At 52.0% G+C, this 25,270-nt stretch overlaps 1 protein-coding gene across 3 annotated transcripts; it reads right to left on the bottom strand.

The window, feature by feature from the left end:
- Positions 1-1,740: 1,740 nt before the first annotated feature.
- On the bottom strand, positions 1,741-25,252 carry PHLDB3 (pleckstrin homology like domain family B member 3). Of its 3 annotated transcripts, XR_007147377.1 has the most exons (17): positions 25,127-25,251; positions 24,219-24,616; positions 23,368-23,550; positions 23,025-23,162; positions 21,329-21,457; positions 20,930-21,091; positions 20,075-20,185; positions 19,829-19,912; positions 19,361-19,471; positions 9,839-9,938; positions 9,581-9,671; positions 9,411-9,498; positions 9,024-9,080; positions 4,121-4,340; positions 3,411-3,496; positions 1,913-2,165; positions 1,741-1,868 (listed from the first exon to the last, which is right to left on the bottom strand). XR_007147377.1 is itself a non-coding variant. In XM_047835813.1 (16 exons), the coding sequence occupies exons 2-16, from the start codon at positions 24,477-24,479 to the stop codon at positions 2,031-2,033; spliced, it is 1,917 nt and encodes a 638-aa protein (XP_047691769.1). In that variant the 5' UTR covers positions 24,480-24,616; positions 25,127-25,252; the 3' UTR covers positions 1,741-2,030. The 3 variants fall into 3 exon arrangements, 2 of the variants coding, with proteins under 2 accessions (XP_047691769.1, XP_047691768.1); XM_047835813.1 differs by having other exon boundaries at positions 1,741-2,165; positions 23,064-23,162; positions 25,127-25,252; XM_047835812.1 differs by having other exon boundaries at positions 1,741-2,165.
- Positions 25,253-25,270: the final 18 nt, after the last annotated feature.

Genomic DNA, 25,270 nt, shown 5'->3' on the forward strand with positions numbered 1-25,270 from the left:
TTCCTACCTCACCTACAAAACACAAATCCAAAAAGAAAATTAAGGGGGCGCCTGGGTGGTTCAGTTGGTTGAGCGTCTGACTCTTGATTTCAGTTTAGGTCATGACCCCAGAGTTGTAAGATCGAGTTCCGCTTCGGGCTCTATGTTCATCGCTCGGTGTAGAGCCTGCTTTGGATCCTCTCTCTCCCTCTGTCCCTCTCCCCGACTCATGTGCTCTCTCTCTTTCCAAAACACACACATACACACACACACACACACACACACACACACACACACACACACACAAAGAGAGTGAGAGAGAGAGAGAGAGAGAGAGAGAGAGAAAATTAACAATTCCTGCTCTTGTGAGCATTCAGTTTGTAGAGGGGCTGGGAATGGATTGATCCAAGAATCCAGATGTCTCGCACCTGGAGGTGAAGGCCAAGGGACACCGGGGATCCCTGAGGGCCTGAGGATTGGGGTGTTTGCATTCCCAGGACTCAGGAGCACCACATCTGGATCCTCAAAAAATCCTGCAACGGGACACCTAGGTCCTGGGGAAATGGGGACCAGAGGGACTGAGTACCTACTTCCAGAGAGGTCTTCCCAGTGGGTGAAGACCTGTCTCTACACTCTGGTGAGTGGTCCACGCCAAAGTGAGTGATCCCAGGGGACTGTGGATCAAGGAGGGCTTCCTGAAGGAGGAGCACCTTGAGGAAGATCTAAAGAAAGAAGAGCCCTTTGTCTGCCTGTTCTCCACTGTCCCTCAGTCCTCAGCAGCTCTTTCTCGTCAGTTTATTCAGCTAGCAGACATTCCTTCAACACCTTGTTTGCACTGAGAGCTTGTGCCAAGGACTCAGTAGTGACCCAAACAGTCCCAATCCCTGCCTCCTGGGACTCCCATTCAGCACAGGAAGACACCCTCATCAGCAGTGAGGACCCAGTGTCTTCAAGGCTGTGATGGGAGAAGCACAGGCCGAGTGATCAGGGCTGGCACAGAGGAAGCCCGGAGGAAGCACCTGTCTCAGCCCGGAAAGTCAGGGAAGGCCTCCTGGAGAAGGAACCACCTGAGCTATGACCTAAGTGATGAGTAGTAGGGTGGACTGAGGAAAAGTGCCTAAGCAAAAGGAACAGTATGAACAAAGACCAAGAGGTGAAAGGGAAGCATTTTTCCTCCGCTTTCATGGAATGAAACGTGTCCTATGGTGCTGAGGACATGGCAGTAACCAGAACACCTCTGGTTCTGACCTCATGGGACTCCCAGTCCATAAGGGATGCAGACCCATTACCAGTGATGACCTAGGGTGTTCAGGAATGGGAGAGGGGAGCTCAAAGTGGGATGCCTGGCCCAGCTGAGGGAGCCACGAAGGGCTTCCTGAAGGAGGGGACATCCCAAAGAAGACCTGAGGAAGGAGGAGCTAGCTGGTCAAGGGCAGGGTACAGGGAATAATTATGTGCCAGGGCCTGGAAGACCAGGAGCCTAGAAGTTCCTAGAAATTGCCAAGAGCTCAGTCAAGTCATAAAGGGTGGAAGCGCGGGGGGGGGGGGGGGGGTCCCACAAACTGAAAATAGCAAAATTACCAAAGACTAAAGACGCATGCCTCCCCACCTCCTTCTCCCCGCCTTGACCTTAATGATGAAGGCCTCCATTCCTAAGGAGAGAACCGGCCGTGGGACGCTTCGCGCTCAGAGATACCTATAACTTGGACATCCTGCCTAGGAAGGGGCCCGGGACGCCTGTGCTAGAAACCACGGCAGCAATCACTGTTTTCCTCCGTGTTTAATTCGGTATCACAGGAGCACCAATAAATAGTTCCTTCCCGCCCCTGCAATCTTCCTCCTGCCCGGGGCAGGGCCCCTGAGGCTGGCTTCCCGTAGCGGGAAGGCACCTGCAGCCCCAAACGCCGCGGCTCGGCCCGCCGAGCCGCGGCACCTGCAGGATTCCCGGAAGTTCCGAAGGGGCGGGCCCGGGGCTTTTCCACAGCAGGCGAGGCCGCGGGCGGGGCGGGGGCGGAGCCTCGCCAGTACGGCCCCCGGGAGGGCGGGGCCCCTCAGGGGGCGTGATTCTCGTCCGCGGCGGTCACGATGACATCCATCCAAATGCGCATGGCCTCGGGGCTCGGTGCCACCATGTAGAAGAGGCGTTCGTAGGTTTTCACGCAGAACGTCAGGCGAGGGTTGGGGCTCTGGAGTAAGCAGAGTGAAGGTGGTTAATGGGGCATTTGGGTTCGAATCCCAGCCTTGCTACTTAGTGCTGTGTGGCACTGGACACGTTACTTAGGCTCTCTGAACCAAGTCCCCCATCTGTCTTCGTAAATAATGCTACCTACCTCACTGGGTTATGAAAACCAAACGAATTAACATTTGGAGGCTTCGAATTTGGGGAGCAGGAGGAATTTAGATGGAGGACTCATGTCCCCTTTGTAGTCTACCTTATATATTAGAAATACAAGCTTTCAAATTTCCCCTTTCCAGAATCTAGGTTCTCCTGGTTTGTCACTGGGGAAAGCTAGTATCTACACTCCATTTATTAAGTACCTACTTGCCGGCCCCGAACTGAGTAAATCCCTTACGCCCATTGCCTGCTGTTAACCTTCTCAACTCTGAGGAAACGGGGTTGAACTATGCCCATTTTGGAGGGGAGGAAAATAAAGCTGGCTAAGGGAAGTCACTTTCCTGAGGTCCCACAGCTGGGGTTCCAATCTAAGCTCTAAAAGGCCATAGTCAGGGCGCCTGGGTGGCTCAGTCGGTTAAGCGTCCACCTTCGGCTCAGGTCATGATCTCGAGGTTCGTGAGTTCGAGCCCCGAGTCGGGCTCTGTGCCGACAGCTCAGAGCTGGAGTCTGCTTCAGATTCTGTGCCTCCCACTCTCTCTCTATCTGCCTCTCTCTCTCTCCCTTCCCTTAAAAATAAACATTCCTAAAAAATAAAAGGCCATAGTCAGTTGCTCTCCAGAGCTCTCTAAATACTATACCAGTTGCCAACATTTACATTTCTGGCACTGCACTTGTACAAGTTTCGAATTCCTGTGTCCTCCAGGGTAATAGAGTATGAAGTGACACCATGTGGCCCATTCCCATTTGGCAACTATGGGCAGAGGCTGAGAAACGATCATCTCCTTAAGATGGTCCCAGGCCGCCTGGGTCCTCACCCTGCCGTCTTCAGTCATTTATTCCCAGCTTGGCATCAGAGCCTGCCAAATTTTTGCTCTAGATCTTTTTTTTTTTTGCCCCAAGACAAGTAACAGTGGCAGAGAGCCAGAGACTGGGCTGTTAATTTTTGGTTGCTACAGTGAGATGACCGGTGGGCTCTTGTGCTGGGTGGAGTACCCTGATGGTGCAATCTCTGGGTGGCCTTTCCCAGGGACAAGCTAAGGTTTGACTGCAGGGCCTCTGACCAGGAGGGCAGGGGGGTCCCACACGAGGGCTTCACCTTGAAGGCACAGCGTAAGTGGTCGTAATAGACTTCCTCTATGGCCTGGAAGTAGATGACGCCTTTGAGCTTGGTCTCTTCCTTGTCTGATGGAGGGAGGTGAGGGAGAAACAGCCAGTGAGAGGTTTGCATCTGTGAGTCAGAGCGGGGATGGCCGGACCCAAGTCCAGAGACTGGTGCTGGGGTGAGGGACTGGTGACAGAGTCTGAAGGTCCCTAAAATACCCTGGTTGGGAGGTGGGTGAATGTTGAGGTTGGAAGGGAGACTGACAGGACTGGGGAATGGGGTCTGGGGAGCTGGAGTCCTAGGTCCCTGAGTGCCTTGGTCTTGGAGAAGAAAAGAGACTCAAGGAGAGGTTCAGAATCATGGGCTCTCCTGGAGAGGGAGGGTGAGGGGCCTGGACCCCTGGGTGTTGAGGGTGGGAGAGGACCCGGACAATGTCCGTTCAGACTCTTCCCGGGTGTCTTAGGAAAATGGGGTCTGGGGGGCCAGAACTGTATGAAACTGTCACCCGTGTTACTGAGGAGGGCTGGGGGGTTGGATTCCAGGTTGCTCCTAGGGCTGGGGAGCCAGACTCGTGGCCTTAAGATAGAAAGGGGCGGAGGGGGGGGGGGGGGGTTGTCTCTTAGGCGTCCGGTGGGGAAGGCCTCCGCTGTGGCCACTTCCAGGGTCTTGGGGTCCCGGGTCCCAGGCGGCCAGGCGGGGCTTACCGGCATAGTAGGCCAGGCGGCGCGCCTGGCGGTCAAAGCAGAACCACCGTTTCTTCCAGGTCTTAATGCGGCCGCCCATCTTCACCAGGGATCCGCGGCAGCAGCCCCCCGACACCCTCACGTGCGGGCAGTTCTCCGGGTTGTGGCCCCAGCGTTCCAGGTGCTGCCTGAGATCCAAGACCCGGGGGCCTGGGGGGCGGGGCGGGGGCGTGGGCGGGGCCTGAGGAAGGAAGAGAAGGGGGCGGCTGACATCAAAGGGTCAGGGAGGGGGCGGTCCTGCAGCTCACCTGTGAGGCCCGCCACAGCCTTTCAACAGCAATATCCAGAGTGTCCATCCTGAGAATGATCGTGATCTGGCAGCTACGTTTCTGGACCATGGCACCTTGCCCAGGGCTTTGTAGCAGCAACAACTTGACTCCCCAGGACTGCCCTCGGGAACCGGGCTACTAGGAGCCCCATTTTACAGATGAGCAAATTGAGGTACAAAAATATAAAATAATCCACCCGAGGTATCACAGGGCTTCTAGGTGGTAGAGCTGAAACACAAATCCAGGTCTTCCCGCCCCTAGAGTTCACTCTGAAACACAAGAGCTATGTCAGAGAAGTGAGGGAGCCCAGTGGGACCCTCATATCCTGTGCAACAGGGACCAAGTCAGTGATCAATACTTGAGAGCAGTTTCTACTACTATTGTGGTTATTCTTGTGATGAAATCAGCAATTCTTACCTGTGCTAAGCGCTTTATAGGGACAATCCCTCGGCCCCCTCAAACTCTCTTGGGACGCAAGTACATTATTACCCCCATTTTATAGATGTGGAAACCAAGACCCAAGAGAGGTTAAGTCACTAGGCCCAAGTCACACAGCTAGAGCCGACAGAGCCAGGATTCACCAAGCACAGCGATCATCTCTGGCGGCCATAGAAGGGAAAAAAATTAAGGCAATGAAAGTGTCTACTGTTCGTAAGGCCCAGCCTGATCGCGCCTATTCTTTTCCCTGCAAAGAATGGTATAATCCCCCACAGTCACGCTGAGGCTCAGAGCACTGTGTCTCAGACGTGAGCGCACAGGCAGACCCCCTAGGAATTTCGTTAAAAATGCAGCCACAGGGGAGGAGGGGGGAGGGTGGCTGGATGGCTCAGTAGGTTGATCGTCCCAACTGAAATCAGTCGGTTGATTTCAGCTGGAGTGATGATCCCAGGGTCGTGGAATGGAGTCCCTTCTCAAGCGTGAAGCCTGCTTGAGATTCTCTTTCTCTCTCTCTCTCTGCCTTCTCCCCCGATCACATGCTTGCTCTCTCTTTCTCTAAAATAAAAACAATACAATTAAATTAAAAATTTTTTTAAATGCTGCCTCGGGTTCGGTCAGGGGTGGGTGTGAGGTTCTGCATGTCTAACAAGCTCCCAGGGGTCAGTGCTGCTGGCCCATGGGCCACGCCTTGGGTATCAAGGGCTGAGAAAACGAGTTGAGGAAACAGAAGTGAGGCCAGAGCAAAGACGGTTGAGAAACAGAGGAGACTCACTGCATGGAGATGGGGAAGGTGGAGGGCAGGTGCAGAGGAGCTGGAGGAATGCATAGGAGGGGAAGAAGCAGTTACAAGGTCAGCCAGCGGGGCCTGGAATCTTCTATGGGTCCTGTCGCCAAATCCAGACAGTTACACTAACGGTCACCAACGTGTATGAAAGGTCTCACTCCGTGTTCAGCACTGTGGGAAGTGATCACAGTGGTGATCACCTTCCTTCCTCTCAAAAACAAAACAAAAACAAAACAGAAAAACCAAAACCAAAATACCGTCTATTGTCCCCATTTCCCAGATGAGGCAACTGAGGCTTCTAGACAGGCAGTGACTCACCAAGGTTACCCAGGTAGGACGTGGCAGAGCGGGACCCCAATCCAGGAGAATAGACGGGTTCGGGGCTCGCGACTCCACCGCTGCCCCTCCATGTCACCCCCACGGAACCCCTGCCCCTCTAGGAGCCTCGGTTCCCCTGTGCTGACATTCGGAGCTATCACAGCACCCTCCTCACGAGGGTGTTTCAAGGACAAGCTCTCCAGCTCTTGTTCAGGGTCCCAGCCCCGCGATCGGGCATGCACACAAGAAGGCGGCCTGGGGTGAAACTGGGGTGGGGGTGGGGGAGGCGCGACCAGGCACAAAGCAGGGGGCTGATGAATAAATGATGATGCTCCAAAGCAGGAGTGCTTCATTTTTAATGAGGCAGAGCTCATGCCTGACAGCCCAAAGGCTCCACTGCCCTTCCCGGTATATTTTACTCCTTGGCTCTTATCAGCCCCTGACACACTGTTTATTTTACTTATTGATGCTGGTGTTTTTTTCCACGTGCCTCCCTAAACGCCAGCTTCCCCCAGGGCAGGGACTGTCATTTGGGTCACTGCCGTACCCCAGGGTCTACCACACAGTAGGCACTCAAATATTGGTTGAAAAAAAGTAATAATAATAAGGAAAGGACAGATGGTTGAGAAAACAAAAAGCAGGTTGGGAACAAAGTGATCATTTACGGGAAAAATAAATTCACAAAATACGGTTCGATCGGTGCACGTGGAGAAGTATAGAATAAGATTCGAAGTCTTCTCAGCAAGAGAAAACGCTTGGGCCTCCAGAGGTACAATGGGCGACCCTCACTTCCCCCAATGCAAAGCATTTGTATTCATGCTATTAGCATAGATAAAAATACAATTTTAATGAGGAACAGTCAGCTAAATCCAGAATATGCAAAACTCTACAGGATACATGACTCAATTTTTTTTTCCCCACCAATAAATGGCATTTTTTAAAAAGTAGGGAGGGAGGATTCTTTTTTTTTTTTAATGTTTTTATTTATTTTTTGAGAGAGATACAGAGCAAGAATGGGGAAGGGGCAGAGAGAGAGACAGAGAGAGAGAGAGAGAGAAAGAGACAAGGAATCCAAAGCAGGCTCCAGGCTGTCAGCACAGAGACTGAGGCGGGGCCTCAACCGGTGAACCTGGAGATCCTCATGACCTGAGCCGAAGTCGATGCTTCACAGATTGAGCCACCCAGGCGCCCCAAGAGGGTTCTTAGTATTAGAGATTTAGGAGACATTTTAAACGCATTGTGTGTACTTTGTTTGGATCCAGATTTGAATAACCAACCATAAAAAGACATTTCGGCAACAATTAGGAAGATGTGAATATGGATCACACATTAGAATCTTACAGAATTATTAATCATCTCATAAAGTGTGACAATGGGATTTTTGTTATGTTGAAAAGAGAACTTATCTATTGGAGATACAGTGAGGTACGGACGAAATGATACAATATCTGAATTTGCTTTAAAATATTCCAGTGCATGGGGTACCTGGGTGGCTCAGTTAGTTAAGCGAGGGACTTCAGCTCAGGTCACGATCTCATGGTTTGTGGGTTCGAACCCTGCATTGGGGTCTGTGCTAACAGCTCAGAGCCTGGAGCCTGCTTGTATTCTGTGTTTCCCTCTGTCTCTGTTCCTCCCTTGCTCATGCTCTGTCTCTGTCTCTCTCTCTCAAAAATAAATAAACATTAAAAAAAAATGCTTTAAAATATTCCAGTGCAAGATGGGAAGTAGGTGAGGGATCAGTAAAACAAAGCTGGCAAGTCAAACAAGATTCAAAACTGATTATCACTGGGGCGCCTGGCTGGCTCAGTTGGTGGAGCGTGCAACTCTCGATCTTGGGGTTGTAAGTTCAAGCCCCACGTTGGGTGTGGAGATTACTTAAGAAAAAAAAAATCTTTAGGGGCGCCTGGGTGGCGCAGTCGGTTAAGTGTCCGACTTCAGCCAGGTCACGATCTCGGGGTCCGTGAGTTCGAGCCCCGCGTCAGGCTCTGGGCTGACGGCTTGGAGCCTGGAGCCTGTTTCCGATTCTGTGTCTCCCTCTCTCTCTGCCCCTCCCCCGTTCATGCTCTGTCTCTCTCTGTCCCAAAAATAAATAAACGTTGAAAAAAAAAAATTAAAAAAAAAAAAAAAAAAAAGAAAAACAAAATCTTTAAAAAAGAAAAAAAAAAAAAAAAAAAAAAAAAAGACTGATAATCACCAAAGCTGCATGTTGGGTATACAGGGGCTTATCAATCTTATTCTACCTCTGCATATGCTTGAATATTTGTATAGTGAAGTTTTTTAAAAACTCAAACACATTTTTAAAAGTTTTGAGGGGCGCCTGGGTGGCTCAGTCGGTTGAGCGGCTGACTTCGGCTCAGGTCATGATCTCGCGGTCCGTGAGTTCGAGCCCCGCGTCGGGCCCTGGGCTGATGGCTCAGAGCCTGGAGCCTGCTTCCGATTCTGTGTCTCCCTCTCTCTCTGCCCCTCCCCCATTCATGCTCTGTCTCTCTCTGTCTCAAAAATAAATAAACGTTAAAAAAAAAAATTTTTTTTTTTTTTGGGGGCGCCTGGGTGGCGCAGTCGGTTAAGCGTCCAGTCACGATCTCGCGGTCCGTGAGTTCGAGCCCCGCGTCAGGCTCTGGGCTGATGGCTCAGAGCCTGGAGCCTGTTTCCGATTCTGTGTCTCCCTCTCTCTCTGCCCCTCCCCCATTCATGCTCTGTCTCTCTCTGTCCCAAAAATAAATAAACGTTGGAAAAAAAAAATTTTTTTTAAATAAAAAAATAAATAAATAAAAGTTTTGAAAAGCCTCAGCATATAGTTGCCCTCATTCTACAGTAACTGCTGACATTGTCACCTACTTATAGAAGAGGAAACTGAGGCACAGAGAAGTAGAGCATGTTACCCGAGGACATGTCATGGACATAGTGGGAACAGAAACCAGGCCTTTTTAGTTCCCCTCCCCTTGCCAAGGTCACTTTTCTATGCCTTTCGAGGAGAGGAGAGGGTGAGATAAAGGGCAGAGGCCAGGGCAGAAACAGAGCAGGGAGGTGAGGCTGAGGGCAGGGGTGGACTGACCATGATGGCAGGTACAACAGGGCCTGAGGAACCTTCTGTGCTTCTTCTCATCCCTTCCTGTGGGTTCAGGAGGAAGGACCCAATGAGGATGCTAACCAATAAGAAGTGGGGGAAAACTTACTGGATCCCTGGGTCTGAGGGGGGATGGGCTGGGGGGGGGCCTGGATCCCTGGGTCTGAAAGGGGAGGGGCTGGGGGCCTGGACTCCTGGGTCTGAGGGAGGAGGGGACTGGGGGGCCTGAACCCCTGGGTCTGAGGGGGGATGGGCTGGGGGGGCTGGATCCCTGGGTCTGAAAGGGGAGGGGCTGGGGCCTGGACTCCTGGGTCTGAGGGAGGAGGGGCTGGAGTAGGATCTCCTGACCCTAAGCAGGAGGGGCTGGGGTCTCACCCTGGCCTTGAGCAGTCGCTCCCTTTCCGCCACAGCTTGCTGCAGGAGCCGCTCCATGCGGGCGATGTCTGGGTGGAGGGCCCCACAGCTGGGAGGAGGGAACAGAGACCAGGGCAGGCTCCAGTGGCCTGGCCTCTTCCCGTTTCCCCACCTTCTCCCTGACGTCTCACCTGTTCCCAGGGCCACAGTTCAGCAGCTGATAGAGTGGGTGTCTTCCAGAGTCTTCCGATGTTGCTGGGAGGGCCGAGGCCTGCAGGGGTCCTGGAAAAGAAGGGCTGGGGCTAGGGGACCAGGATGCTCCCTTGTCTAAGCACCCCCCACCCCTTACAGGCATCCAGATTCCTCCATCGTTGCCAGGGGAAGGGTGGTGGGGGGGAAGGAGGTACGTGGGAATAATGGGGGGGGGGGAGGTGCGGGGAGACCCTCACCAGTACAGTGGAGGGATAGAGGTCGGGGGGATCCCCTCTGGCTCGCTCTCTCTCCCCTCTTCCGGGGCAGGCTTCCAGTCCTCTGGAGGCCGATGGAGCCCTACAAACAAACACACAAGGCCCATGCACACAGGAAGAGGCACTCAGTCTCAACTGTTAAGCCAGAGGACCGCCAAGGAAAACCAGTAGCTACTCGGCTCCTATCAGAAAGCCACTGTACATGTGATGCTGGGGAAAAGCAGCTAGTCACCAAGGACCACGCAGGGCAAGGCACGGAATGGCAGATTTAGAGACAGGAAGTAGATTCGTGGTTGCCAGGGGATGGGGGAAGAGGACATTGAGGGGTGACAGCTATAGGATGCAGGGTTTCTTCTGGGGGTGATGAATATGCTGTAAAACGGATCGTGGGGATGGCTGCACCACTCTGTGTGTGAATATACTAAAAACCACTGGATTGCACACTTTATTTTTATTAAAAACAATTTTTTTTAACGTTTATTCATTTTTGAGACAGAGAGAGACAGAGCATGAACGGGGGAAGGTCAGAGAGAGAGGGAGACACAGAATCTGAAACAGGCTCCAGGCTCTGAGCTGTCAGCCCAGAGCCCGACGCGGGGCTCGAACTCACGGACCGTGAGATCGTGACCTGAGCCGAAGTCGGACGCCCAACCGACTGAGCCACCCAGGCGCCCCTGGATTGTACACTTTAAATGGATGAACTCTAGGGGCACCTGGGTGGCTCAGGTGGTTAAGCGGCTGACTCTTGATTTTGGCTCCGGTCACGATCTCACGGTTTGTGGGTTCGAGCCCGGTGTCGGGCTCTGCGCTGACAACACGGAGCCTGCTTGGGATTCTGTCTTCCTCCCTCTGCCCCTCCCCTGCTCGCTCTATCTCTTTCTCTCTCTAAATAAATAAACTGGTAACCCAGGCTGTGCCCAGGAGGTGGACTGATGGATGGAAACAAGGGTGGGAGAGTCATCTCCCTGAATATCCTGCCATACCCTTCAAACGCTGAACAAGGGGAATTTTGGCTTTAAAAAAAAAAAATAAACATAACAACCCAATGTAACCTGTGCTCCTGGACCAGAAAAAACTTTGGTTTTTGCTAGAAAAAAACAACGGTGGAACAGCTGACAAAATACGAATAGGATCTGGTTATTTTACTAGTATTATCTCAGTGTTAGTTTCCTGAATTTGATCGCTGCACTGTGGTTTTATAAGAGAGTGACCTTGACCCTAGGTAATAAATGTAGGAAGGGTTTAGGGGTAAAGGGGAATCATGCTGCAGAGAAAGATAGTAAAGTGTGTGTGTGTGTGTGTGTGTGTATGGAGAGAAAGGATAAGAAAGCAAATGTCAAATGTGGTAAAATGTTAATTACAGAATCTGAATGCCAGGTGTACAGGAATTCCTTCTACTATTTCTGCAGTTTTTCTGTAAGTCTTACATTACTTCAAAATAAAAAGTTACTAAAAAATGAAGACAGGGGCGCCTGGGTGGCGCAGTCGGTTAAGCGTCCGACTTCCGCCAGGTCACGATCTCGCGGTCCGTGAGTTCGAGCCCCGCGTCAGGCTCTGGGCTGATGGCTCAGAGCCTGGAGCCTGTTTCTGATTCTGTCTCTCCCTCTCTCTGCCCCTCCCCTGTTCATGCTCTGTCTCTCTCTGTCCCCCCAAAAAATAAATAAACGTTGAAAAAAAAAAAAATGAAGACAAACTTATTTGACAGTGAGAGAGAGAGAGAAAGAAAGAGAAAGAAAGAAAGAAAGAAAAAAAGAAAGAAAGAAAGAAAAAAAGAAAGAAAGAAAGAAAAGAAAGAGAAAGAAAGAAAAAGAAAGAAAGAAAGAAAGAAAGAAAGAAAGAAAGAAAGAAAGAAAAGAAAGAACAATGAAATCATTCTAAAAAGAAAAAACAGGGTTGCCTGGGTGGCTCAGTCTGTTAAGTGTCTGACTCTTGATTTTGGCTCAGGTCATGGTCCTGCGGTTGGAGAGATAGAACCCTGCATTGGGCTCTGCACTCAGGGTGCGGAGCCTGCTTGGAATTCTCTCTCCTTCTCTCTTTGCCGGCCACCCCCCCCCCCTCCATGCTACTGCTGCTTTCTCTCTCAAGATAAATAAACTTTAAAAAAAAAAAAAAAGAAGCAAGAAAAAACAGCAACTCTGCATAGATAATAAGGAATGATAAAAATAGGAGCGCCTTGGGGCGCCTGGGGGGGATCAGTCAGTTAAGCACCCAACTTCAGCTCAGGTCATGATCTCACAGTTTGTGGGTTTGAGCCCTGTGTCAGGCTCTGTGCTGACAGCTGAGCCTGGAGCCCCATTCAGATTCTGTGTCTCCCTCTCTCTCTGTCCCTCCCCTGCTTGCACTCTCTCTCTGTCTCTCTCTCAAAAACAAACAGACATTAAAAAAAAATAATCATAAAAGCTCCTGGCTGGCTCAGCCAGTGGAGCAGGTGACTCTTGATCTCGGGGTTGTAAGTTTGAGCCCCATGTGGGGTATAGAGATTACTTAAAAATAAAAATTTGTATTTATTTTTTTAAGTTTATTTATTTTGAGACAGAGAGAGCATGCACATGTGCACAAGTAAGGTAGGGGCAGAGAGAGAGGGAGGGAGAATCCCAAGCAGCTCCCACAAACCACAAGTTCATGACCTGAGCCAAGACTAAAGAGTAGGACGCTCAGCCAACTGAGCCACCCAGGCGCCCCCAAAATAAAACCTTTCCTTAAACAATGATGTGTGGGTTTTTTTAATGTTTATTTTTTTTAGTTTTGAGAGATGGAGAGAGCCTGAGCAGGGGAGGGGCAGAGAGAGAGAGAGAGGGAGAGAAAGAATCCCAAGCGGGCTCCGCATCATCAGCGCAGAGCCCCATGCAGGGCTCAAATTCCCGACCGTGAGATCACGACCTGAGCCAAAATCAAGAGTCGGCCGCTTGACCCACTGAGTCACCCAGGTGCCCCAAAATAAAATATTTTTTAAAAGAATAATAAAAACAATACGCTGCATAATTTGAGCACCAGCAAGCGTACTCACTGCTGTAGATCACAACTCATCAAGATATTTAATCTGTGGGGCGCCTGGGTGGCTCAGTCGGTTAAGCGTCCGACTTCGGCTCAGGTCATGATCTCGCGGTTTGGTTCATGAGTTCGAGCCCCGCGTCGGGCTCTGTGCTGACAGCTGGGAGCCTGGAGCCTGCTTCGGATTCTGTCTGTCTGTCTGTCTGTCTGTCTCTCTCTCTCTCTGCCCCTCCCCCACTCACACTCTCTCTCTCCTTCAAAAATAAACATTAAAAAAAAAAGATATTTAATCCGTGAGTTAGTAACAGTAAAGGAAGGCAAGTCTCTCAACAGAAGTATTGCAATGAATTGGTGAAGAGGAACAACAGACTAGAATTTTAGCACTTGAGACCCCTCATAAAGATGGAGGCACCCACGCCAGAAAAAGAGAGACAGGTGCACGGCGCCCAGCACAAAGCTGAGCCTGCATCTGCTCAGGGCCCCACAGTCAACTTTACAGGAAATACAAAGAGGCAGAGAGGTGACAATGACCCCCACGAGGCAATCAGCAAACCCTGCCTGGGAAACTCCACGAAACGCCCAGCTGGTTTCCTCCCCAAGTAAATTGCCAAGGGGACAGAAAAAAGAACCAGAGGGGGAAGTCTATAAAGACTTAAAGCATACAGCCACTTAAAAAAAAAAAGAGAGAAAGAAAAGACAGAAAGAAAGAAAAAGAAAAAGGAAGACTAAACTATAGTGTGTAGGGACACACACTTAACTGACGGAACTTGAAAGCAAAGAGAGAGACTATAGATACTGTAAAGGTCAGGTTGGTGGCCACTCTCTAGGAGGCAGAGGGGGTCATCATTCAGGGGCATGCGGCGGGTTTCCGGAGCAGCTGTTGGATCTACCTCCTGACATAGCTGGCAGTTCCAGAGTGTTCCCATGTAATCATTAAGCTGTGCAAGTGTTCCACGTGATTTTCTACACTCAAGTTATCTCTAACCAAAAAAAAAAAAAAAAAAAGTTCCAGGGCGCCTGGGTGGCTCAGGTCATGACCTTGAGGATTGCGAACTCGAGCCCCGCATTGGGCTGTCCGCTGTCAGCACAGAGCCCACTTCGGACCCTCTCTCTCTCTCTCTCTGCCCCTCCTTGGCTCACGCTCTCACTCCCTCTCTTCTTTCTCTCAAAAATAAACATTAAAAAAAATTTTTTTTAACTTTGAAAAAATAAGAACTTCAAGTATTTATCAAGTGCTCATTATATGCCTAACGACGTACCTGGCACTCTGCAGAGTTACCTAAACTTCTAAAAGCCCACAGGGGGGCTCCTGGGTGGCTCAGTCGGTTAAGCATCTGACTTTGGCTCAGGTCACGATCTCACGGCTTTGTGAGTTCGATCCCCTCATCGGGCCCTGTGCTGACAGCAGGGAGCCTGCTTGAGATTCTCTCCCTCTCTCTCTGCCCCTCCCTGCTCACGCTATCTCTCTCAAAAATAAATAAATAAACATCAAAAAAAAAAAAAAGGAAAAGCCCAAGGAGCTGGGAAAGTTTCGTTCCCCTTCACAGGGAGGAAACTGAGCCCATGTCTGTTCATTCTTTCCTTGCTTCGAAAGATGTTCCCAGCACACCCTCGCTGAGACCTTAGACACCTGGCACTGAGGAAGTGAGTCAGCAAGGTAGACTCAAGCCTTGTCTGCGTGGCACTTATGTTGTAGGAACTAAATAAACCATCATACAAGTAAGTGCATCATCAGAAATTGCTGTGAGATGGGGCACCTGGGTGGCTAAGTCGGTTGAGCGTCCGACTTCGGCTCAGGTCAGGATCTCACAGTTTGTGAGTTCAAGCCCCACATCGGCCTCTGTGCTGACAGCTCAGAGCCTGGAGCTTGTTTCCGATTCTGTGTCTCCCTCTCTCTGCCCCTTCCCCACTCATGCTCTGTCTCTCGAAAATGAATAAACGTTAAAAAATAAAAAATAAAAAAAAAATTGCTGTGAGTAAAGATAACAAGGTGTCAGAAAGGAGGATCACCTTCCAACTGGAAGGGTGGGTCTGGATGCTGACCCTAAGGCCCAAAGAATGACAGTTGGCCAGGGAAGACTGAGGGGAACAGTGTTTCAGGTAGAAGCAGCAGCAAATACAAAGGTCCTGAGGCAGGAGCAAGTATGGGATGTTGGCAGGTCAGCGCTCCTGCAGCTCAGCAGAGCGTGTATGGGGGACAGTGGTGAGAAGCGGGCAGGGGCCACATCATGGAAGGACTCATAGGCTGAGGTGAGGAGGCCCAGAGGGCCGCTGACAGCTTTTGGTGGGGAGGACTGAAGGAGGAGGGGTCGCGATCACTGGCTGTTGTGTGGGAAACAGATTGCTGGGAGACAAAAAGTAAGGTGGAGAGAGCTATCAATGAAGAGGCTGGTCTAGGGTCCCCAAATCAAAGATGAGGGTGGGAGTAGGTGGAAGAAGGGCGCTAATAATTATAATACTACTAATAATTGTAATTATAATCATAGTAACAGCAGCACATTCACCGAACACCTACTGCGTGCCAGGCATCATGCTGAGCACTTTAGCCACTAACCAGTGGGTTCTGTGATTCCCATTCGGCCGCTAAGTAAACTGAGGCAAAGAGACATGTCTCAGTTCAACCACCTAGGAAGTGGGAGAACAGCTGGACCCAAGCAGGGTCAGGACTCTCAGCTATCACGTGAGCCTGGAAAGGTGGGGGGAGGGTTGGATTTGGGAGGGACTTAACAGGACCTGGAGGCACAGAGAGGAAGGAGCAAGGAAGAATATTGTTTGTTAATACTCTTCATTTGTCTGTTTACCTGGCTGAGTAAATAAATACTCCTGGCGGTCCCCAGCTGCTCCCTCCGGGCTAGTATTAGCCACGTTGCCCACTTGGATTCTGAAGGATTCCTGAGACACCCTTGCCTCCTGAAAGGCATGGGCCGTGGAAACAGGCAGACCTGGGTCAAAGCTATCTCGGCCACTTCCTGGGGGTGTGACCCGGGCGATTCCTGTCTTCTCAGGCTTGATTTCCTCTCTATAAAGTGAGCGCCGTCCCACCATCCTGCTGCTGCGGTCGGTGCAAGGATGATGTGAGTGACCTCGTGCAGAACACCCAGGAGAGGGCCTGGAACGTTCCCCCAGGTGACATCCAGGCGCAAGGTGGGTATGAGATCCACGCGGTGGGTACAGGACCCACGGGAGCCAACAGCTCAGGTAATAACTCCACAGGAATGGACAGGGCCTCCCAGCAAGTATTTATAGATATGCAATTTACTTCTAAGGATCATAATTACCCGACGTCGTGTTGCCTGGCAACCCAGTTGTCACTTCACCTTTATCAGGCTGCCAGGGGAACCAGCTGGAGAGTTCATTTCCCATATGGAAGAGCTGCAAACCCTTACCCAGATAATAATGGGACCTACTTCTGGGGGTTCTTCTGAGCAAAGAAGGAAATATTTTTTATAGATAGATTTATGTCATGACATATGTATTAGATGGTACCATGTCACACTGCCAATATATGACTGCTTCTCACTCCCAAATAATAGCTTCAAAATGATAAAATGGCTTAGAGGGCACCTGGCTGACTCAGTTGGGTAGAGCATGTGACTCCTGCTCTCAGTGTGGTGAGTTCAAACCCCATATTGGGCATGGAGCTACTTAAAAAGAATGAATGAATGAATGAATGAATGAATGAATGAATGAATGCATAAATAAATAAATAAGATAAAATGGCTTAGAGCAGACCCTGGCCTACCTTAAGCCTTCAAAAATCATGATTGCTGGGGCGCCTGGGTGGCTCAGTCGGTTGAGCATCTGACTTTGGCTCAGGTCATGATCTCACTGTTTGTGAGTTTGAGCCCCGCATCGGGTTCTGTGCTGACAGCTCAGAGCCCGGAGCCTGCTTCGGATTGTGTGTCTCCCTCTCTCTCTGCCCCTCCCCCACTCACACTCTCTCCTTCTCTCTCAAAAATAAACCTTAAATTTTTTTTTGAAAAATCATGATTGTTACTAATTAATAAATACTATATATTACATATTACACGCTGCATATAATTATATCAGACAATACAATAACGTTAATAATAATTAATATTAACTAATGGTATCATTGTGTACAAAAAAGGACACATACACACACGGGTATTCACAACAGCATTGCGTAAACTACAAAAGCCTCAAATCCCCAAAGCCCCATTGAGGTCAGGCTCAATGCCCCCCGTGTAGACCTCTGTACCCCACCAGAGCCTGGAACAGTTAGTGCACTGAAAACAGTGCCTGGGTTCAAATCCCATCCCTGCTGCATTCCAGTGAGTTAACTACCTTCACCTCCCTGCCTCCATTTTTTCACCTATAAAAAAAAAAAAAGGAGGCAAGAACCCACCGGGTAGTATCACTGCAAAGATCAAATGAGTGAATCCATGCGAAACATTTGAAACAGTGCCTGGGGGGCGCCGGGTAAGCATCGGACTTCAGCTCAGGTCATGATCTCATGGTTCCCGAGTTCAAGCCCGGCATCGGGCTCTCCCCTCTCAGCTCAGAGCCCGCTTTGAATCCTCTGTCTCCCTCTCTCTCTGGCCCTCCCCAGCTCACGCGCACCCTCTCTCTCAAAAATAAACGAACATTAAAAAATAAATAAATAAATAAATAAAATAAAATAAAAATAAAAATAAAATAAAACGGTGCCTGGCACACTCCAAGGACTCAACAAATGTCAGCTGTCACCATTACTATTGCTTATACTGTTGTCGTTAGAGTCATTAAAAATGATGAGCAGCTCTAAACGTATCAGTGAAAAACAATCTCCATGGTAGAGTGTGAAGTTAGGAAAAAAAAAGTTAGCCAACGAGTGGCTGATATATACACTTTTTTTTTTAATTTTTTTTTTTTAACGTTTATTTATTTTTGAGTCAAAGACAGAGCATGATCGGGGGAGGGTCGGGGGAGGGTCAGAGAGAGGGAGACACAGAATCTGAAACAGGCTCCAGGCTCTGAGCTGTCAGCAGAGCCCGACGCGGGGCTCGAACCCACGGACCGCGAGATCATGACCTGAGCCGAAGTCGGCCGCTCAACCGACTGAGCCACCCAGGCGCCCCACACACTTAAAAAAAAAAAAAAAAACGCTTACGTGATATGCCAGTCTAAGCGCTTACGACGCGACCGCGCCCCTAAAACAAAGCTTTTCACCTAATATTCACCCCTACCCCGTGCCCACCTCTGACACTCTCTACTCTGTTTCATTTTGAAGAGTTAGCAACAACCCCTTCAACGAATGTTGTAACCCGTTAATAAGTGGGGACCCCCAGTGTTAGGGAGAGCTGGAAGGAGGGGTACCCAAGAAACAAGTAGCTGTGCCAGGGAGGGGGGCTGGGGCCAGTGGGGTGGAGAGAGGAGGCCTTTTTATCAATCTTTTAAAATGCTGCTTTTAAAATGCACTCCTAGGTGAAAGGGGGAACACTTCTGCACTGCTGGTGGAAATGCAAACTGGTGCAGCCACTCTGGAAAACAGTGTGGGGGTTCCTCAAAAACTGAAAAATAGAACTACCCTACGACCCAGCAATTGCACGACGAGGCATTTATGCAAAGGCTACAGGTGTGCTGTTTCAAAGGGGCACACGCACTCCCAAGTTTATAGCAGCACTAGCAACAATAGTCAAGTTATGGAAAGAGCCCAAATGTCCTCTGACGCATGAATGGATAAAGAGGATGTGGTATCTATATACAATGGAATTATTACTCGGCAATCAAAAAGAATGAAGTCTTGCCATTTGCAACTACGTGGAGGGAACTAGAGTGTGTTATGCTGAGCGAAATTAGTCAGAGAAAGACAAATACACGATTTCACTCATACGTGGAATTTAAGATACAAAACAGATGAACATAAGGGAAAGGAAGCAAAAATAATAAGAAAACAGAGAGGGAGACAAACTGTAAGAGATGGTTTGAACAATACAGAGAACAAATACAGAGAACAAACTGAGGGTTGCTGGTGGGGTGCTGGAGGGAGGGCGATGGGCTAAATGGGTGAGGGGCATTAAGCAGGACACTTGTTGGGATGAGCACTGGGTGTTCAATGTAAATGATGAGCCACTAAATTCTATTCCTGAAATGATTACTGCACTATATGTTAACTAATGTGGATTTAAATGAAAAAAAAAAACAAACAAAAAAAAACTCTCTGACCCTCCCTCGTTCATGCTCTGTCTCTCTCTGTCTCAAAAAAAAAAAAAAAAAAAAGAAAAAGAAAAAAAATTCTATTAAAAAAGTAATTAATTAATTTTTTAAAATAATAATAAAAATAAAATGTCCTCCTGGGGGCACCCAGTTCCATTTTGCCAGGGGAGCGGGGGGAGGGGAGGATTATCAGGCAGAAGAAAGAAAATCGATACAGGAAGCTTGAGCCTCATAAAAATTAAATTAAAATATCCCTCGATCACGCCTCCCTGTCCCCCATGCCCCCGTGGCAGAGAGAGCCACCGTGAAAGTTCTGGAGACGCAGTGACAGGAAGACATGGGGGGGAAAGGTACCTGCAGAGAGCTGTGAACAGAGAAGAGGCAGGAAGAAGTGGCGGTGGCGGTGTGGGCGGCGGGGTCCTGCAGCACCAGCAGCTGGCGGTCTGTCTTCTGGGTGAACAGGAGCTTCAGGAGAGGGGCTGAAGGTTAATGGGAGCCACAAAGATCACAGATGACCCACCAGTTCCCAGATGCTCTGGCTCATGGCTCCAGTGTCAGTCCATCTCTCAGACGGAGAAACAAAGGCTCAAGGTGACAAGAGAGCTAGACCCTGGTCTTAGGGAACAAGGGCTCTGGGCAGAGACTGTTTATTTGTTCCCTGGGTGGGGAGGAGGGGGGGCTCCGGGGCCTGAACTCCTGGGTCCCAAAGGTAAACACATTTAGGGGGCTGAGAAATGCAGATCCCAAGGGAGAAGGGGTCTGGGGGCCTGGACTCCTGGGTCTGAGGGGGGAGGGGCTGACAGGTGCAGGACATCCCCTTACCTTAGTGAGGGCCTGGCTGGACTCAGAGAAGTCCCCTCCAGGGGTTCCCTGAAGGCAGTTAAGCTGGAGCAGTCGGCTCCGTTCCTAAGGGAGAGCAAAGTGATCACCACTTCCCATATCGCAGTCGAAATGGGATGTCCCAGCAGCCTTCCCTGACGCCAGGAGACATCCTGGGGGGGCCGCGTGGTGACGGGATGCCCCTAGAGGGACGTGAGGACAGCTGCACAGGCCTCCAGGAGGACTTACCTGCATCAGGGCCTCAAGGGCCTCCTCCTTCTTCTGGCTCAGCCCCCTGGTCTCAGCTGCCATCTGCTCCCCCAGCGCCTTGAGCTGCTCCTCTAAGACCTGGATCCGGCGCTGCAGGGCACACCCGAGTGACCTGGTCACTCAGCTGCCCCAGGGCTCCCGGCTGGCTCCCACAGAGCCAAGTCCTCCTCGAGAGCCCGGGACCGAGACAGACCCCCAAGAGAAAGATGCAGAGGAAAGACAAGATGCGACAGAACGGAGACAGACAGAAGCTGTGTGAGACAGGAAGGGAGAAGAGACAGTGACAGGAAGAAGATCCAGAAGTGGAGGTGGGCAAAGGAGACCCATGTCAGACCCTTCTAATTGAAAACTTTAGAAAACTTTGTGTTAAATATAGTCAAAACATGTCACTTTTTCCAGTAGGACCTGTCTGACCCTTGAATACGAAACTCCCACAGAGGGCCGGCAGGGTTCTCTGTTTGGACTTGGGTTTGAGAGGCAGAGAACGCAGTGGCCAAGACCGAGTAGGTTCAGATCCCAGCTCTATCCTCTACAGACTGAGTGACCTTTGGAAAAGATTACTCGAGCACCTTGACCTTCAGTTCCTGTACTTATAAAGTGGAAAGAAGGTAAGGTTTGCCTCCTAGGATTCTTGAATGATTCAATGAGCAAAGACTCATGAAACATTTAGGACCGTGCCTGGAACATAGTAAATGCTCCATAAACATCAACGCTTGTCCCTGCTCCAAAGAACGGGACCCAGGCGGGAAAGGAGGACAGAGAAAGGGCCAGTCGTGGAATGGAGGAGACAGAGGGCAGCAGCGAGGGAGGCAGGGCCAGCCCGGCCCGACTTACCCTGTGCTGCGCCACGCTGGCCTGAAGTTCCCGGACCTTGGGGTCCAGTGCCCGGGCCCCGGGGCTGTCCCGGTCCTCGTCCTCCCGCCGGCTCTCCTGCTCCAGCTGCTGGAACTCTAGGTCCTCGTAGGCATGCTGGGCCACATCCAGCTGTTCCCTCATCTGCGGGTGGGAATGCAAAAAAAGACTGGGGCCCAGGGGGTAGTGGGCCGGGGCCAGGAGTCCCGGTCAAGGAGGTAAGAGGGACCTGGGGGTCTAGCCTCCAGAGTCCTGGGGCTTACAGGGCTGGGGCCTGAACTCCTAAGGGAGGGAGGAGGGGACTGAGGGCCTGGACGTCTGGGTCCGAAGGAAAGAACGGTTCAGACCCCAGGTCCCCGAGTGTATCTGGAGGAGCCTCACCTCCTGCACCCCCTGCAGAAGTCGCTCACGCTGGTCCTCTGGCTGTGAGTCGAGTTGTCCCTGGGCCTCCTGGAGTCGCTGGCGAAGAGCCTCCACCCGATCCCGCTCCTGGCTCAGTTGCTTCTGTTCCTGAAAGAACAGCCGGGCTCTGAGCCACAGTCTGGACACAGGAAGTGAAACAGAGGCCAGCCCAGCCAGAACTCAGAAGCCTGCCTGGGTGCCAGGGCCAAGAGTGCAGGGACCCTATCTGTCTGGTTCTGTCTATCTGTAACGGCTGGGTCCATTACACTCAGAACAGACTGAGACAATCAGGGCAGTGGGGCACAGAGACCGGGAATCGAGAGTCGGGAGCAATTTCTACAGGGGTGATCCAAGACTTCCTGGGTGGGAGGAGTTTAAGGTAAGCCTCAAAAATCAGGGAACATTTAGGGGCGCCTGGGTGGCTCAGTCAGTTAAGCCTCCGGCTCTTGATTTCGGCTCAGGTCATGATCTGATGGTTTGTGGGATCGAGCCCCACGTTGGGCTCTGTGCTGACAGTGCAGAGCCTCCTTGGAAATCTCTCTGCCCCTCCCCCGCGCGCTCTCTCTCTCAAAATAAATCAACTTAGGGGGCGCCTGAGTAGCTCAGTTGGTTGAGCATCCAACTTTTTTAATTTTTTTTTTCAACGTTTATTTATTTTTGGGACAGAGAGAGACAGAGCATGAATGGGGGAGGGTCAGAGAGAGAGGAAGACACAGAATCGGAAACAGGCTCCAGGCTCTGAGCCATCAGCCCAGAGCCTGACGCGGGGCTCGAACTCACGGACCGCGAGATCGTGACCTGGCTGAAGTCGGACGCTTAACCAACTGCGCCACCCAGGCGCCCCGAGCATCCAACTTTTGATTTTGGCTCAGGTCATGATCTCACAGTTTGTGGGTTCAAGCCCTGCATGGGGTTCTGTGCTGACAGCGTGGAGCCCACTTGGGTTTCTCTGTCTCCTTCTTTCTCTCTGTCCCTCCCCTGAGCTCTCTCTTTCTCAAAATAAATAAACTTTAAAGTAAATAAATAAACTTAAAAAAAAAAAAAAGAATGAGGGGCGCCTGGGTGACTGACTTCAGCTCAGGTCATGATCTCAGGGTTCGTGAGTTCGAGCCCAGCATCAGACTCTGTGCTCACGGCTCAGAGCCTGGAGCCTGCTTGGGATTCTGTCTCCCTCTCCCTCTGCCCCTCCCCCGCTCATGCTCTGTCTCTCTTAAAAATAAATAAAAAATTTTTAAAAATTTAATAAAAAAAAGAATGAATAGGTTCTTAAAGAATTTACATACAATATCATAGCTGGGATCTGTGTTTCAAACTGGGGATAGGGAAGCAAATTGGGGGACAGAAAACAAAACGGGACGATTAATCACTGCTGAAGCCGGTGGGCACAACCACACGGCCACCATCTGACTATTCTGTTTGTTGGTTTGACATTTTTCCCAGTATGACATTTAAAGACCAAAGAGGCGGGGCGAAGGAAGACCCCACTCCCGCAACCCCCCCCCCCGCCCCCACCCCTGCCGTGAGTCAGGTTCTAGAATCACGCCCCACCCCACCCAGACCAAGCATCCCCACTTGGGGAACGGGGATAACCCTGGGGCTCGGGTCCCAGGAGCACCACCAGGAATATCCGTCCCACAGGAAGGAAACTGGTGGTGAAGGTCCAGCAGGACCAGACCTGTTCCCGCTGTTCCCGGCTGCCCTGCTCCGTTTCCACCTGCTGTCCAAGCAGCTCCCGGAGGTGCTCCTCCTCGCGCCGGGCAGCCACTCGCTCCCCAGCCAGCTCACCCCGCAGAAGGGCTACCTCCACCTCCATCTGTGGAGAGAATGCAAGGCCTGGGTCCGAGGACGGTGTGGAGGCGGGGCACTCGGACGCCTGGGAATCTGAGCTCTTGGATTCGGAGGGAGGATAGGGCCGGAGGCCTAAGAAGCGGATTCCGCAGGAGGAAAGGCCTGGGAGCCTGGCCTTGAGGGCTTCCCTGGAGCTGGGGCCAGACTTCCCAGGAGGTCCGCGGCCTCACCTCGATCCTCAGCTCCTTCCTCTGGCGCTGCAGCTCCTTCACTCGCTGCTCCATCAGGGCCACGCGGGTCAGTGCCTCCAGCTGCTGCTCTCGAAGCCGCCGCGCGGCCCCTCGCACCTTCTCTCCAGGCTGGGTGGATGCGGGGGCCGTGGCCCGGATCTGTGCTGGGGGCGGAGCCTCCCCCTGAGGTTGAAGGGTGCGTGGTCAAGAGGGGAGGTCTCACCCCTCAGCCACCGGGTAGGTCCGTTCCCCACCGCATTCCCCGGACTGGGGGTCCTGATCAGCCCCAGTCAGTCGCCACGCCCGGTGATTCAAGTGGGGGAGGGTGTAGGTGCGGTGTCCCCCCCGCCTGGGAGGAGGCCCAGGGGCTGGCAATAGGGGAGGGGGTATGTGGCCGACTCAAAGAAGGTGCCTTTTTCCATACCCAGGTCCCATTCCCGACGCTGCGTTTTCATAGGCCCGGATCTCTCTCTGTCTCTCTGTCTCTCTGCCTCTCTCCCTCTCTCTCCCTCTCCCCCCCCCCCCCCCTCGGGTCTGAGTCTTTCCCTCTGTTTCTCTGGGCTTTGTCTCTCCGACTTAGTCTCTATCTCTGAATCGCTATGTCTGTCCCTCTCAGAGTATTTTCCTTTCTCAAAATTTCTGTTTCTCTGAGCATCTCTGTCCTTTGTTTCTGTCTGTGTCTCTATCCTCATCTCTCTGAGCCTCTGTCTCTGGTGTGTGTCTCTGTCTCTTTTGGGTCCTGGTCCTTGTCTCCCTGTCTCCGGGTCTCTCTATACCTGTCCCTCTGTCACCCGCCAGTGCCTCTCTCTGGGTCCCCCCGTGACCCCTCCTTCGCCCTCCAGGTCCCTCACCGCGTCGCGGCTGCTCTCCGTGCTGCTGCCTTCTCCCACTTCTTCCTCTTCCTCAGCCTGCTGCTCAGCTCCTCGGCCGCTGGGAAGCTCCTTCACTCTCTGGGGCTCCTCGGGGGCCTCGGGGACCTCGGGCGCCTCCGGCTTGTGGGCGTCCCCCGCGTGCACCTGGGGCTGCGTAGCCCCATGGGGCCGGTCCTCCGCGTCACACTCCGGTACCGGAGGCGGCTGGCACCCTTCCCCCGGGCCGCTCGGCGTCCCCATGGCCGCTTCGGGCTCCGGCGGAGTGGGCTGGCCCTTGCGTTCCGGGGGCGTGGTCTGGCAGCGTGGGGGTGTGGCCCACGAGGCCAGAGCAGCTCCCGACTGCTCGGGCGCGTGGAAAAGAGCTCCAGGAGGCGGGTCTAGGAGATCAAAGACTGGAACTGAGCACTCGGAGGCGTGGCCTGGAGTTTCTGGGGGCGGGGTTCGATGGCTCCCAGGGCGCCACACCCCCGAAGGCCAGACAGGAATTTGAGTCGGGGTCTTAGCACGCCCCCTACTGGCCTCTCCCTCCTACCCAAGGGTCTAGCCTCGGACCCTCCCGGCAGCCCCTCACAATGCCTTAGACCACCCAAGAGCGACCCCATCTCCTTCTCCCTCCGGGACTCCGGCGTCCGGACTCCCGTATCCTCCTTTCCCGAGCCTGGTAGACTTGGCTCCGACTCTACCTGAAGGAGGAGTAGCGCCCCTGCCTTCTCACTCAGGGATCCGGGAGTCGGGGCTCCCAGTTTCCCTCTCTACACAAACCGAGAGTCTGCGTCCTCTGCTCCTCCCCGGGGCGAGATTCCCAAACTGCAGCCTCCCTCCTCCCCCGGGCGCCCAGAAGGCCGAGCTTCCAGCCCCGTCTTCCCCCGCAGCCCCGGCCCCCTCACCAGCTCAGGCTTCGGCGCGCTTCCCTCTGCGCTCCGGGCGCTGCCTTTTCTGTCTAGAGGACAGGTGGCTGGGGAAGAGGGAGGAGAGAAGCTGTTCTGTCCCCCTCCCCAGCAGCCCGGAAGTGGAGGGGGGGGACAACAGGT

This window comes from Prionailurus viverrinus, chromosome E2 (assembly GCF_022837055.1).
Source record: "Prionailurus viverrinus isolate Anna chromosome E2, UM_Priviv_1.0, whole genome shotgun sequence".
NCBI lineage: Eukaryota > Metazoa > Chordata > Mammalia > Carnivora > Felidae > Prionailurus > Prionailurus viverrinus.